The 15457-nt window shown below is 35.1% G+C and overlaps 2 protein-coding genes and 1 long non-coding RNA gene across 3 annotated transcripts; 2 read left to right on the forward strand and 1 right to left on the reverse strand.

Moving 5' to 3' along the window:
- The first annotated feature begins 38 nt into the window (after window positions 1-38).
- On the forward strand, window positions 39-7048 carry LOC309501085 (C-type lectin domain family 4 member E-like). The gene is made up of 7 exons (XM_082173058.1): window positions 39-560; window positions 2072-2176; window positions 4107-4169; window positions 4257-4340; window positions 4575-4711; window positions 5253-5371; window positions 6003-7048. The coding sequence occupies exons 1-7, from the start codon at window positions 410-412 to the stop codon at window positions 6154-6156; spliced, it is 813 nt and encodes a 270-aa protein (XP_082029184.1). The 5' UTR covers window positions 39-409; the 3' UTR covers window positions 6157-7048.
- Window positions 6528-7523, reverse strand: LOC309501887. The gene is made up of 2 exons (XR_014207035.1): window positions 7271-7523; window positions 6528-7073 (listed from the first exon to the last, which is right to left on the reverse strand). It is a non-coding gene; the product is annotated as an uncharacterized lncRNA (long non-coding RNA).
- Window positions 7524-8848: 1325 nt separating this feature from the next.
- On the forward strand, window positions 8849-14624 carry LOC309505332 (killer cell lectin-like receptor subfamily G member 1). The gene is made up of 6 exons (XM_082178705.1): window positions 8849-8992; window positions 9451-9552; window positions 9661-9720; window positions 12320-12382; window positions 12749-12885; window positions 13279-14624. The coding sequence occupies exons 1-6, from the start codon at window positions 8923-8925 to the stop codon at window positions 13465-13467; spliced, it is 621 nt and encodes a 206-aa protein (XP_082034831.1). The 5' UTR covers window positions 8849-8922; the 3' UTR covers window positions 13468-14624.
- Window positions 14625-15457: the final 833 nt, after the last annotated feature.

The raw sequence follows: 15457 nt of genomic DNA on the forward strand, positions 1-15457 counted from the left end.
TAAACAAAGGAAAAAGGTGACAAATGATAAACAAACTCAAAGTCCATGAGAATGAAACTAAACTAACAAATGACTAAATATGTGACATGTATTGTTGAATGTTTTTTGTTTGTCTAAAGGTCTGTGCTTGCTGCTGCTTTATCACCATCACTCCTATTTGTGTGCACTGTGTACAGCAAGAGGCCTACAGTTCAGTAAGAAAGCGATGAAAAAGAAACGCTTTAGCATGTTTCTATCTAATGTAACACACTACATCAATATGGAATTAGAGTAAGATTCCAACAATGAGGGAAAACCATAAATGGCATGAAACACAAAAAGTGAGCGTTCAAGAATTGACCACAGATAATCTTTTATCAGTCATTGTTTGAGATGATGCCCCCAACTACTAATAACCAAGTGACAGGAAATGATGGCAGGAAACATCACTACTAACCCCCAGCCAGACTTAACCAGATCCTCACTTCAGTTCTCATTTCTTTACTTGCAGAAGATGTCTGAAGCTATTTATTCCAACACTATTCCGAGAGCCATCTCAAGACCAGCTCATGAATATAGAAGTAAGTGCTATTTCGCAACTTCATATTTGCAAATTAATTGTTTCAGCAGCTTAATTTTACTTTAAATATTATACTTGGTATTTTTACTTGGAAATATTATAAGGAAACATGGAATTAGTTTCCATTGTTATGCTGATGACACTCAAATATATATTTCATCACGGCCGGATGAAAACGCAAAATTTTCCAAATTGACAGAGTGTGTTAAAGATATAAAAGATTGGATGACGCGTAATTTTCTTTTATTAAATCCAGACAAGACAGAGGTAATACTTATCGGTTCAAAAAACCGCCCACAAAACCTCCCACAATACAACTTTAAGATCATAGGATGTCCTGTTACTTTATCCTCTACAGTAAAAGACCTGGGTGTTATACTCGATTGCAACCTGTCTTTTGAAAATCATATTTCATATGTTACAAAAACAGCCTTTTTCCACCTTAGAAACATTGCTAAGCTACGTAATATGCTATCAGTTTCTGATGCAGAAAAGTTAGTTCATGCATTCATGACCTCGAGACTGGATTACTGTAATGCTTTATTAGCTGGTTGTCCTGCATCCTCAATAAACAAGCTACAGTTAGTCCAAAATGCCGCCGCTAGAGTTCTTACGAGATCAAGAAAATATGATCATATAACACTGATTTTATCATCACTGCATTGGTTACCTATAAAGTTCCGTATTAATTACAAGGTATTGCTACTGACTTATAAAGCCCTAAACGGCTTAGCTCCAGTCTATTTAACGGATCTTCTATCGCCCTATAATCCATCGCGCTCTTTAAGATCACTAAATTCAAGGCTTTTGGTCATACCTAGGATATCCAGAACCACCAAAGGAGGGAGAGCATTTTCACATTTGGCTCCAAAACTCTGGAATAGTCTTCCTGATACTGTTCGTTGCTCAGACTCGCTCTACCAGTTTAAAACTAGATTAAAGTCGCATCTCTTCAGCCAGGCATTCATATAATCCCACAGTTCAAACTACAATCCGGCCTCTAGCTCATAAATGCCAGAGGAGAACTGGCCCCCGACTGAGCCTGGGTTCTCCCAAGGTTTTTTTTTCTCCATTAGGTCACCTGATGGAGTTTTAGGACACCATTAGGTCACTTGATGAAGTTTTTCGGTTCCTTGCCACTGTTGCCTTTGGCTTGCTCAGTTGGGGATATTTTGGGGATATTTAATTTAATTTTATCAATCAATAAATTCCTCTTGAAAAAAAAACTTTGTTGTATTATTTTAATTTAATACTGTGAAGCTGCTTTGATACAATCTGTATTGTGAAAAGCGCTATACAAATAAACTTGACTTGACTTGACTTTAACTTTTTATTTGATTGATTTATTATTAAAAAAAATATTAAAAATAAATAAATAAAATAATAATAATAATATATATATATATATATATATATATATATATATATATGCTGATAAGAGTTTTGATTTGTTTATTTACTAATTTATTTCAAAGGCTATTAATTTCTCTATACTAATAATGGTATTTTCAGAAAAGGAGTGTGTCAACGATAAGAGAGATGGTGTCTGTATGGTAGTTCTTCTCTCTGTTCTCCTCTTGCTGTCTCTGCTGGCGAATGCAGCTTTGGCTTACCTGTGTGAGTATCCTCATGTTACATGTACACATTACATTGCAGTATGTATGTTGACTACATGCATTGCATTTAATTATCATTATTAGTAGTAGTAGCAGTATTATTTTTAAATATATATATTTTTTGTACATTTGCAACAATCCAGCTATATTTTCCTCACATGACTCATTTCAAACATGGGTAACACTTTACAATAAGGTTTCATTAGTTAAAATTAGCTAACATGAAGAATGAAGAATACTTCTACAGCATGTTAATTTCAACATTTACTAATACATTATTAAAATCAAATGTTGTATTTGTTAACATTAGTTAATGCACTGAGAACTAACATGAATAAACAATGAACAGCTGTATTTGTATTAACTAACATTAACAAAGATGCATAAATACTGTAACAAATGTAATGGTCATTGTTAGTTAGTTCATTATCTAATGTTAATGAAACCTTATTGTAAAGTGTTACCCAAACATGTTCTTCACTGACACTATTATCTCCTTAGTCAACAAGTGCACTCACTTTGATAAAAATGTATTTGTGGCAAGATTTTAATGAAATGGTGCAACAAGTGAGGGACAGTTGTAATTTGTGTAAAAGGTTATGTATACTACCAGTGAAAAGTTTTGGATAGGTAAGATTGTTAATGTTTTTGAAAGAAGTCTCTTCTGCTCACCAAGGCTGCATTTATTTGATAAAAAAAAAGTAAAAATAAAATAAAATAATAATATTGTGAAATATTATTATAATTTAAAATAACTGTTTTCTATGTGAATATATAGTTAAGTGTAATTTATTCCTTAGATCAAAGCTGCATTTTCAGCATCATTACTCCAGTCTTCAGTGTCACATGATCCTTCAAAAATCATAATAATATGATGATCTGATGCTCAAGAAACATTTATCATTATTATCAATGTTGAAAACAGGTATTTACATTTTCATTTCAGGATTATTTGATGAATAGAAAGTTCAAAAGAACAGCATTTATCTGAAATAGAAAGCTTTTGTAACATTAAACACTAGCGTTCAAAAGTTTGAGGTAAGAATTTTTATTTTATATTTTGGGGGAAATAAATAAAATAAATCAATACTTTTATTCATCAAGGATGAATTAAATTGATCAAAAGTTACAGTAAAGACATTTATAATGTTAAGATTCTATTTCAGATAAATGCTGTTCTTTTGAACTTTCTATTAATCAAAGAATCCTGAAAAGAAATTGTACACAACTGTTTTCAACATTGATAATAATGCTAAATGTTTCTTCAGCAGCAAATCATCATATTAGAGTGATTTCTGAAGGATCATGTGACACTGAAGACTGGAGTTGATGCTGAAAATTCAGCTTTGATTCACAGGAATAAATGACACTTTACTATATATTCACATAGAAAACAGCTGTTTTAAATTGTAATAATATTTCACAATATTGCTGGTTTTTTTTTTGTTTTTTTGTTTTTTATCAAATAAATGCAGCCTAGGTGAGCAGAAGAGACTTTTAAAAACATAAAAAACCATACCGATCCAAAACTTTTGACTGGTAGTGTATATATAAAATCATTTTCACATAACACATTGAAATGATTTGTTTATTCCACTCTTTGTTCAGATTACAATGGATTTTTAAAATATTATTTTCTGTTCTATCTGGTCATAAATTGTTTTGTAATGGTTTTCTGTAGTTTCCTATAGACTACACTATATAAAAAAAAACCTTTGTTATTCATTTAGTCTCTAAATCAATTGTTTTAAAGTCAAATATCAAGTGTGACTCAATCTTCTAACTCTCATGCATTTTTATACAACATATATTACATAGAAGTTCGAAATATTTTGTTGTTGTTGTTCATATAACCCTAAATACTTACTACTGTAAATATATTGTAATACGAAAAATCAATAATGTTATATGTGATCTTATTTGTATTACAGATTACAGCAATGGCCCAGAACAGCTTTTGAGTTGTGAACCAGTAACACACTGCTCTTATCCAGGTAGACGAACTCCACATTCTCTCTTTTTACATAAAACAGTATGTTTATGCAGAATAACATTTTTAATTTTCTTTGTTTTTATGTTAGATTTTGACGACAATGCTCAAATCAAACAGACCTTTCACAAGGACATGGAAAACAGGTCCAAAGTACAGCAGTGTCCAAAAAAAAGCAAGTCAATTTATTACTTATGTTCTTATGTATAAACACATTAAAACATACATCAAATATTTTAATAAACAATGGAATATTTTCAGCCATGTAGAGTCAGCTGCAGAATAAGTCAGAATACAATTTTTTTACACTGTTACACAGAACAGTTTTGTACCCCACACTATATTGAATATATCATTCAAAATGTAGTTTACGGCACTGATATTAAACATTCAAAAACTGTCCCGCAAGATTTCCCTGCGAAGTGGGTCCAGGACAAGGGCAGATTCTATGTTTTCTCCAATGATACCATGGACTGGGACAACAGCAGAGAACGCTGTCAGGATCTGGGTGGAGACCTGGTCATCATCAACAGCAGTGAGGAACAGGTATAGATATATAATATGAAATCATTAGAACATTTTATTTAAGATGAAAGATGTACATTGAACTTAAATGAAACAAGCTGCAGATTAAATAATGTCTTTCAGTCTGGACAACTAGGAATGTTTGGCATGGTAATGAACAGAGTTTATATATTTTGTCTTGGCTGAATAAATCTGCTACGCTGTTGGTTATTGCTGCTGAAGAGTAAGTACGGGACTTGCTACTGCCAATACATACACGCCACGCTGCTGTGAGCAAGTAAGACATGCTGCTGCTGTACAATATAGTGTACATGAATTACCCGTAGCAGATCTATACAGGTGGAGCTGGGGAAGGGGGAGGGTTTCTGAAAGTGCACTGCACCGCTAAGACAAATCCTAACCAAGTATTTGAAGGTTGAGCAGCAAGATTATTGGCTACTGATACAGGAGTAATCAATCAGCTGTGCCCTATTGAGAATGATGTGAGATTGGTGCAGGCTAATAGTTAAGGACCTATTAGCCTGCGCCGTCTAGAGTTTCATGACAGAACTTTCTATTGTAGAAACTTCTTGCAAACCAAATTCGCATTATTGGTGCACAAACATTATATTGGATTGGTCTGACTGATAGCCGCAATGAAGGTGTCTGGCTGTGGGTGGACGACACCAAGGGTCATTTTAGGCAAGTATTATTTTATTGTGTTAATAAATGTATCTGTATGATATGTATGATACATTTTTTATGCAGCTTTACACTGTAAGGAACCATTTGTATTTATGGAATGGACCACCGGAGGAAAATAGGGGAGGGTCATGTCTTTTTATTCTTTGTTGAGGGGAGGGTCATCCAACTTTTTTTAGTCTAGGGGGAGGGTCACCCAACTCTTGTATTCATGAAAACAGCAAAATTTCAGCAAAACAAGTTCTTTGTGACATGCAAGATTTATTGTATTAAAATTTAAATGCAAAAGAAAAGGCACGAGATTTGGCTGTTTTTGTCAATTTTAAGTTTTAATTTAATATATTGCGCAAGTCGTTTGTCATGGTTGTAAAAAAAAAAACAATGGCAATCTGATCATCTTTGCCAAGCGCAAACCAGTACAGAAGTAATCAATAAATTATCGGGGAGGGTCATGCCTTTTTTCACAATCATTTTGGAGGGTCATAGAAAAATGTATTGCTGGCGAAGGGAGGGTCAAGTCTATTTTGACTATAGATCTCAAAACTCCTCCGGTAGCCCCTTAAATAAAAAACGAGAAGTCCCTAAATGATGAATTAATTAATTTATTGATCTTTTTAAATTTATTTGTCAGATTCTGGGCAGTGCCCCCTGATGATCACAAATCAGCGGACAATCCTCTGGGGGAAGATTGTGTTGTATTGAATGGACGAACGACTGAGTCGATGTGGGGAGATGTTTTCTGCTTGAGGAAGGAGAGAAGCATTTGCGAGATTCCATGTTCTTAATAAATATGTACTTAATAAAAGTTTCTATTTCTTTCAGCAAGCCCCCTTCAGACAATAAAAATAAAGATGATAAAGTAAAAAAGGACATTTAAAATAATGTAAACTATAAAGCAGAATTATTAAGCAGAATAAAAGTTTAGTTATGAAGGGAAAAAAAGCTTGATCACTTTATGATGTAAACTGCCTTAAATAAACAGGAGAAGCCATACAAGTCCTATATATAGCATCAATGTATGAAGGGGGTGGATTGCAATCCACTGCTGCTTCAATGTATATGTAATGAGTGATTATAATCAAGGTATTAATCAATATTTTTCCTTCTAAATATCAAATGAGTTGAATGACTTCTCTGGAGATTTTACTTTATAGAAGTTACCAGTGTGATTACTGAAATGTTCTTTTCATGTATTCTTTAATGTCAGTATTTGATATCTGAATGCAGTAACAGTGCTTGCTCATTTAGCCCGGCTTCCAGAAATGAAATAGGGACTTGTTTGTGTTTGAGAAAGGTCTTCAACGTGTTAAAACATATAGGGGTCATTGAAGCCAATAGTTTAAGGGACCATTTCTTTGTTAAAGCCTTACTTTCCAGTTAGACTAAAGTGTAGTTCTCCTTGAGGGAAAGAACGCATTATCTTGATGTTTTGAGAGGACTCTCCTGTTTATAGTTAGAGTCTGGCCAAATCTAACCTTGGAAAAGCTGTGTGTCGGTGTGTGTGTTAGTCTTCTTGGTTACAGGTTAAGAAACCACTGGCATTATTGGAGATTGACTGAGTTGTTGTTCTGGACATGTTGGCGTCCAGCAACCCAAATCTGCGACCTGGAAGGTCACGACGTGCCTAACTTCAGGGTCCGAGTGTCAGCTGCATTATCGATGGAGATATGCTTCAGTCTACCTGTATATGTGTGGAAAATTACTATGTTTAATAAACTATGTTTAGGACATTTAATATTCAACAATATTATTGATCTGCCTTATTATGGGTGGACGATGATGCAATTTTCTTCTAGAAACAAACTTTGTTGTATTATTTTCATGTTATCAATGTGAAGCTGCTTTGATACAATCTGTATTGTAAAAAGCGCTATATAAATAAAGGTGACTTGACTTGACTTGTTTATCTATTGCTTAGCCAATCAGAAACTGCAACCTGAAGCAAGGACGTAGCTTAGACCTTGGTGTAGGGTGTAACTGCTGTGATCTTTGTAACTGTAAGCGGGGCGGCCTACGAACTCCTGTGTGAGTCTTGAAGCCGACTTCTGCTGAGGAAACTGCAAACTATCTTCAGTAAAACTTTTCTTCAATTTATTATAATTCTGACTCTGGGTCTTCTTTCAAACATCTGGTCCTTGGGTCCTAAACTGTTACCCCCCTATAACAGTAAACTGAAGGGGTGGATTGGAATCCACTGCTGCTTCAGTACAAAGATGTGAATTTAATTTTTATAAGTAGGAAGATATAGAAAGTTTGATTTCACAGTTCAATGATTTAAATAAAGGACCTTTGAGTACTTAATTATTTACTGATAATACTGAGTAATTACAGATGTTATTCAACAATAAAGCAAAGAATAACCCACAGCATTTGCAAATCCCTTTGGATGAAGTATGAATCTTGAAAGGTGAATCTTGAGGGTTTGACTAAATTTGTCTGAACTGCGGACAAATTAACTGGACAAACAAAACATTTCATATACTGTATATGGCCAGTGGTGATGGGGGTTAAAAACTAGAAGCAGTATTTCAGATGCAGCCAATGATGCTGTTGGCCAACTAATGAGGCAGTTGTGCAAATATAACAGTGAAATGTCTACACTCAAAAAATAGCTCTTTGGCTGAACATGATTTAATCATGGACAGTGGTTCCACGTGAGTGAAACAAGTCAAAACCCAATAGAATCAACCATTTACTGAACATCTAACTAGAATAAATGGTGTCTATTTAACTTGAATTAATTGCTTAAGTTTAACTTAAATACATGGTTTTCATTTAAATTGAATTATTCAAATATTCCTAAAATTAATACTAAAATGCCTTCAGTGTGTAAGTGGTTAAATAAAGTTTGGTTGTTGTGTTGTTGTTGAGAGTACCAGCTAATAGTGACAAATAGATTTATTTTCTCATCTACATTTTATCATTATTTAGAAATATTAACACACGAGTAGGCTCATTTTTATAGTATCTTGTGACACATTGGCTCTACTGGGTTTTATTGACTCGTCACCTTCCTAAAATAATTGGCCACGTCATTTTTTCAGGTTTCTCAGAAAACCCCCCCAAAAAAACTGAACTGACTTCAGAGGTTGAGTGGATTTTCGTTCTTCTTGATGCATGCAGCTGCCATCTTGAAAAGTTTGTAAAATTGCCTAAGTCTCATTGTCTTTTCACTTAAAATAAAACGGCGTAAGTCACACTCTTGACATAGACCATTGTACTAGAACTGCATGATCTGTTCAACTGAGGATGTGGGCGACTTTACCAGAGGTGGCCAGGATCATGAGGAGATTACTTATGCAAAAAAAATATATAAAAAATTACTTAGGCAATTATTTTAGGAAGGTGACAATATGTAATATACTGACAATATTGCACTGACAAGACAGAGAAAAATATTTCTATAGACATATCTAGAAAAGCTAGCAGCATGATAACCCATAATGTTACAGGAAATGACACTGGTTTGACATGAGTGTGTCTTCACTGACAGCCTGATCTCACTTCACCTCTCTTGCTGCACAGTGCACACTTCTCTGTTTGACACAACAATGCCCAAACATGACATGTCTGATCATATTTATGACAACACTAGATGGATGAAAAAGGATTCACTTGGAAGTAAGTTCTTGATTCATTTTCTCCTTGTGGTTTTTCTCTTTGTGGTTGTGGTTCTAAATGTAGGTTTGGTGTGTGTAGCGCAAAACCATGTTTCTTTGAGCCCCAAAGAGGTTTAAGAAAACGGTAAAATATGTATTCTTTCAAAATAAGTATATATAACGTTTCATCCGCGTTTTCAAACAATTTTAAAACAAATTAGAGTTTGCTAAATATGTATTTAGCAAATTATGGGGCAACCCAACCATAGGAACAGTTTTATTGATCTGTGTCGGTAGCTGAAACATAGTTACTTGAAATGCAAATGCTATTTTTAGACATGCATGCTACTATTTTTGGACATAAAAATATATTTAACAACTCTCTGTTGGTGCAAAGCTGTAATCTACTGAATAAAAAAATGTATTTCTAAAGATTTTTCTTCAGTATTCTACACTTTTAAAATGTATTTTATTTTGTAGGTAGGAAATCTACCAAAGAGAAGAAATGTAGACCAATCTTTGCCATTATTGCGGTTTTCCTCCTCCTGTCTCTGCTTGTAAATGGTGTGCTTGCATATTTGTGTAAGTATCCTCATATTTTACAGGAACTATTACGTTGCATACAGTACCAGAGGTATATTTACATTTAGCTACATACATTTATTCATTTCACTGTTCTTACTTTTGCAGATTTCACTAAAGACAATGTGTTGTTGCATTGTGAGCCAGTAACAAACTGCTCAATTTCAGGTAAATCATTCATCTGCATATGTTCAAAATAATGTTATATGATATTCTACTGACAATTTTCTAAAGTCATAGGAACATGACATATATAGGGCCCTATCATACACCCGGCGTTATGCAGCGCCAATCGCGACGCAAGATATGGTGGAATCCGACTTGTCCCGACTGGCTTTAACCTCGTGCACGAGCAGAATCGTTTGCTGTCTGTAGAAGCGTTCAGTCTTTTCGCTATCAAATTACGCCATGTAAATAGCAAACCGCCATGATGCGAGCGCAACAGGCTTTTAAAAGGAATGGGTGATGAGACTCTGATAGGTTTATTGCATGTTACGCCCAAAACACACCCATTACTCATTAAGAGAATAGGGACAACCCTTTTAAAAAATGGATTTGGACACATCCTAACTGCACTTGCGCCGTGCGCTTTAGACCATGCGCTAAGATGTTAAAATAGGGCCCATAGAGTGAAACGGCTTCTTGAGCAAGAAAATATGTAGGGCGGGACTTGATTTTGTCCATCTGGAATTGATTGGATGTTTGTGGTGTGCTATTGCTGTGATGTCATGTGAGTGACAGTCAGATTGTCCCGCCCTTTCGTCAGTAGCCTATACATCAGAGGAGAGAAGAGATGTCGCTGCAAGAAGGTGGAGAAGTTATTTTGATGATAGATTAAAAAAAATAATGATGTGTACAGATAAATCATTCGTATTAAATAGCCTACTGAAATATTCCTTTAAAAGGGCTTTTTTTTTTAAAAAGAAGCTTTTTTTTAAGATTTACAAATTTCAATTGTATAGTAAAATTCCATCGAATTGAATTTAATAATCCTTACATACTATATTCGAATTAAGAATTTTAAATGAGTAAAAAAAAAACTAAAAAAACTAGAGCTTAATAAAACATTTTAATGGTACAAGGGAACAGACCATTTAGTTTATGTGATTCGTATTCATAAATTTAAACATATTTTAATTTTCTTTTTTAAATGTATGAATAACATGAAACATGAAATGTTTTATTAAAGCTATAGTTTTTTTTTACTCACTTAAAATTCTTAATCCATAATATGAATAATATGTAAGGATTATTCAATTTAATTTGATGGAATCAAACTTGAAGGATTTTACTATACAATTGAAATTCGTAAATCTTAAAGGCACAGTATGTAAGCTTCCCCACTTGAGATCGCTTATTCAAAACAATAACAAAGGCGTAGCTTGATGCCGTGAATGAGCGTGGAATCATGGGAGTTTTCGTTTTCAAACTCCAAGGCCGATGGAAAGTAATCCGACGGGACTCAGGCAGAAATCATGTTCACGAACGAGCTTATGTATTAAAGTTTTATTACCATTACTGTGTTCTGAAGCAGGGCAGCGAGCCTGTTGCATTATGTTGCTGTTTTTATTATGCTTATGCCGCAGTCGATCGCTCCTTTACTCATACAGATCACTTTAGTGGACGAATTATAATTTTGGGGTAACACATGCTGTTTTACTTGGTCAAAACAATCATACTAAAAATACTTTTGAGTTTGTTGAAAGTTATGTTAACGTTACTCCGTTCTTTCGCTCGGTGGCTCGTGTGAGACACTTGTTGCTAACTGCGGTAAGCAAAATTTGAATATCATATTAATAAAAGGGTGGAGAGTTCCTGCCTCAAGTGGAGGAGTTCAAGTATCTTGGGGTCTTGTTCACGAGTGAGGGAAGGATGGAACGGGAGATTGACAGACGGATCGGTGCAGCTTCTGCAGTAATGCGGTCGCTGTACCGGTCTGTCGTGGTGAAGAAGGAGCTGAGCCGTAAGGCGAAGCTCTCGATTTACCGGTCAATCTACGTTCCTACTCTCACCTATGGTCATGAGCTGTGGGTTATGACCGAAAGGACAAGATCCCGGATACAGGCGGCCGAAATGAGCTTTCTCCGCAGGGTGGCTGGGCGATCCCTTAGAGATAGGGTGAGAAGCTCAGTCACTCGGGAGGAGCTCAGAGTAGAGCCGCTGCTCCTCCACATCGAGAGGGGCCAGCTGAGGTGGCTCGGGCATCTTTTCCGGATGCCTCCTGGACGCCTTCCCGGGAAGGTGTTCCGGGCATGTCCCACCGGGAAGAGACCCCGGGGAAGACCTAGGACACGCTGGAGGGACTATGTCTCCCGGCTGGCCTGGGAACGCCTCGGGGTCCCCCCGGAAGAGCTGGAGGAAGTGTCAAGGGAGAGGGAAGTCTGGGCATCCCTGCTTAGACTGCTGCCCCCGCGACCCGGCCCCGGATAAGCGGAAGAAGATGGATGGATATTAATAAAAGCTGTATGACTTTTGCTGCTCAATGGCATGCAATTCATTTTAATATGGAGGAAATGCTGTATGACTGTTAGCCTACTACTACAAATAAAGCTCTTTCTGATTATGCAATGTTAGCAACTTGACATAATAGTGTAGTCTGATTTACTTTTCGGGTACAAACATGTTACTCGCGGTAATTCAAGAAAACAAGAGATTCAAACAATAAGACTAAAAACAGGCTGAAATATTTGTTAAGTGTGGTCAATTTTGATTTCATAGTGACTATAAGTAATCTTTGATTTTCTTCATTCCTCACACCCCTATTCAGAAAATGAACAAGGTAGTCCAGGGTGCCCGTATGAGGAATGGAGGACATTTGATTACTGCCCAGGTAAAACATGTCTTGTTTTTCAACATACACACAAGAGCTGGTGGATTATCTTCAAAATCTGCAATTAATTACCTGAAGCGCCTAAAGTAATCAGTCTTTAAGTTTTTTTTTTTTTTATCAGTAAAATAACAGTCTTGAATGCTCTGTGCTTCTGTACACATTCTGTCTGAGTCTTCTTGCCATGTCTATTCTTGTGTTTTTAACAATGAGTCATTCCAAAATATTTTAGAACCCCATTTAAAGTATGTAAAGGTGCAGTTCAGCAGGTTTCTGCTTTTTTTCAACCTACAAATGTGCGTCTAGCTAAACCAAAGATACTATCTTGTTTCCTCTTTAAAAAAAAAAAAAAAAAAACCCTGTCTGTAGATTTGCCAGAGCAGTGGTTAAAAGGCAACGGCAGCTTCTATGTTTTCTCCAACCACAACAAGACCTGGAGCTCCAGCAGAAAGCACTGCCAGGATCTGGGTGGTGATCTGGTCTTTATTAACAACACAGAGGAGAAGGTACATCAAAATGTCTGTATTATCCCGACATTGTGCATGATTTTAAAAGAACAAATGTGAGAGAAGTGGGTCCAGGTGTGAAACAGCTACAAAGTTGAGGCAAGTGTAATTTGGTCACATAAAATATTGTTCTTCTAAAATATAGTTTAATTGATAAAGCCATACACAAGATTTCATTGAAAACGATGAATGAAACCAATGTTTTTAAAATAGAAACAAATGTGAGAAAAGTGGGACCAGGTGTGAAAACCCACATTGTGTTTTCACAAAAAAGTTGCAAAACAGTAATACTACTATAATTGATATTTCAGTTTGTAAAGCCATACATAAATATTTTTATGATAAAGCCGTAATAGAATAAATAGTACACAATATGATGTGTTTGTTACGCAGGAATTTCTTGCTCGGAGACTATGTGTTACTGGTGAATCTGATCTCTACTGGGCTGGGAACAGTGCTGGGAACTGGTCAGTTCTGAATTCCAAACAACACAACTGTGCTGTACTCAAAGGAAATGCACAAGAAGACATTTCTTGCTTGAGAGAAGAGAGGAGTATTTGTGAGATCCCATGCCTTCAGTAGACCTAGAGTTTATATATATATATGTATAGGAGGTTAATAGTCTTATTTGATATTCCTTTTTGTATACTTGTTTTCACATTTTCATACTAGTCCATGTTTGATATGGGAATCTACTGAAATGTCATACTTTACATGTATTTTTTCTTTTTTATGTTGTAAAACTTTTGTGATTTATGTACAACACCGTTTTTGAACATTAAACAATTTATTAGCATAAGTCTAGTGAATAATTAGATTCATCTTTATTGTAATTGTTTTAATTATAATTAACCATGTGCAAAGCCTATCTCATGGTAAATTCCTTTAATAATCTGTCTATTTTGAATAACTGTCTGCAGCAAATCCTTATGGTCTATCTTCCATAGCAATAATAGTATTTTTTTAAATGTTCTTTTCTAGCTATACTTTATTACATATGCAGGCTAATCTCTCTTTTTAAATCTCATCCTCTGTTGTTAACAGTATAACGTTTTTATACATCAATATTTTTGTTGTATAATTAACTACAATTTGTGTTAATTGCTGTAATTGTAAGTGCTTGTCCTTAACTTATAATTACTATTATAGAATAATGACTTATTCTGTAACATAATCTTTGCCAAACATAAAAGATGCTCAAGGCATTAAAACACTTTAATCAAGTTGTCAGTATTAATGTAAAGATATTTCTTCTTTTCTCCTGCATTTGTTTTCTATCAATACCTTTAACTCTCCTTCAATGATACGTATAGCCACATTTAAGTTCTGGCTGAAACTACTTGTGCTTTCTCACAGTAAACACTGATGTCACTCTTGCCTGTCTTCAAAACTTGAGAGCCCTGTATGGGAGTCACCACCAGATGACTGGAAAGGCGAAAATCCTTTGCATGGTGAAGACTGTGTTATCTTAAAGGGAGAGAACTGGGGGGTACGTTTCCTGTTTGAGGAAAGAGAAAAGGATCTGTGCGATTCCATGCTCTCCGCAGTGACCGAGATCTAAATGAATAATTAAGAAATATTATACGTTTATTGCTTATTTAGAAATAGGCTAGTTATCTTTAAACTTTAAACCTGCCGTCATTTGCTACGAGTGAGTGTTGAATTGAAATAGGCTTATTAGTGGTCATGTATAATTCCATAAATGTTATGTTTGAAAATAAAGACACCTGTGAACTGTGTACGAAAAGGTTGCTTTGTCCATTTCTGTTGTATAGGCCTATTACTTTCCTTACTTCTATTCCAAACTTATTTTTTTTAAAGTAAAAATGCGGAAATGTGCTAGCAAAATAATGTCCAGACATATGCATAGAAATTTCACAACGTTCATGCCAAAAATTTGAATTCATAGGATAAGCTTCAGACAACAACAATCAGAATTGCTATTGCTGATTGCTTAATTTTTTTTGAGCAGTAGGCTTAGTGTTTATGGTTATTTAAACAGTAGGATATTCATTATGATGTTTTAAATGCACAACAGCTCACTAAATATACACTGTAAAAAGGTTTTCAAGCAGTACTTCATCCAATTAATAATTTGTCTTTCAATTCAGTTTACCATTATTTGTTTTATTTTTCTAATAATATTTTTTTCGTTCAAAACATAGTTAAATATAAATATTTTTCATTAAGAGCTCAAATAAGAAATATTTGTTTCGACGAATGTACAATTTCAAGGTTACACACAGGATTGCGCATGGGCATTAAACACAAATCTTCTCGACGACAACGACCACGTCAGCAGACCGCTGTAACCGCTCTTCTACGTTCCGTGGATCACTTTGCTGCTCCAGAGAGAATCAGATTTCATCGCGGATAAACTGAAGTAAGTGAAACAAACAACCATTTAAATGTGCTGCTGTATATTTAGAAGCCTGTACAAGACATGTTGCTCTGCCGAATTTATCTGTTAGATATCGTTATGTAACTTACGTTAGTTTAAAAATGTGTTAGCTAGCTTAGTTTACACTTGGCAAGTTAACGTTAATGTGTCGACGTTAATCAATTCCTGACC

Source organism: Leuciscus leuciscus, assembly GCF_965113295.1.
Source record: "Leuciscus leuciscus genome assembly, chromosome: 1".
Taxonomy (NCBI): domain Eukaryota; kingdom Metazoa; phylum Chordata; class Actinopteri; order Cypriniformes; family Leuciscidae; genus Leuciscus; species Leuciscus leuciscus.

Excerpts from the sequence above, each read along its gene's own strand:
- LOC309501085 (XM_082173058.1), top strand. The coding sequence starts at position 410 with ATGATGGCAGGAAACATCACTACTAACCCCCAGCCAGACTTAACCAGA. Across the intron at positions 2,177-4,106 it reads TGCAGCTTTGGCTTACCTGT|ATTACAGCAATGGCCCAGAA; the intron begins GTGAGTATCCTC and ends TTTGTATTACAG. Across the intron at positions 4,712-5,252 it reads TCAACAGCAGTGAGGAACAG|AAACTTCTTGCAAACCAAAT; the intron begins GTATAGATATAT and ends TTTCTATTGTAG.
- LOC309505332 (XM_082178705.1), top strand. The coding sequence starts at position 8,923 with ATGCCCAAACATGACATGTCTGATCATATTTATGACAACACTAGATGG. Across the intron at positions 8,993-9,450 it reads GAAAAAGGATTCACTTGGAA|GTAGGAAATCTACCAAAGAG; the intron begins GTAAGTTCTTGA and ends TTTATTTTGTAG. Across the intron at positions 12,886-13,278 it reads TTAACAACACAGAGGAGAAG|GAATTTCTTGCTCGGAGACT; the intron begins GTACATCAAAAT and ends TTTGTTACGCAG.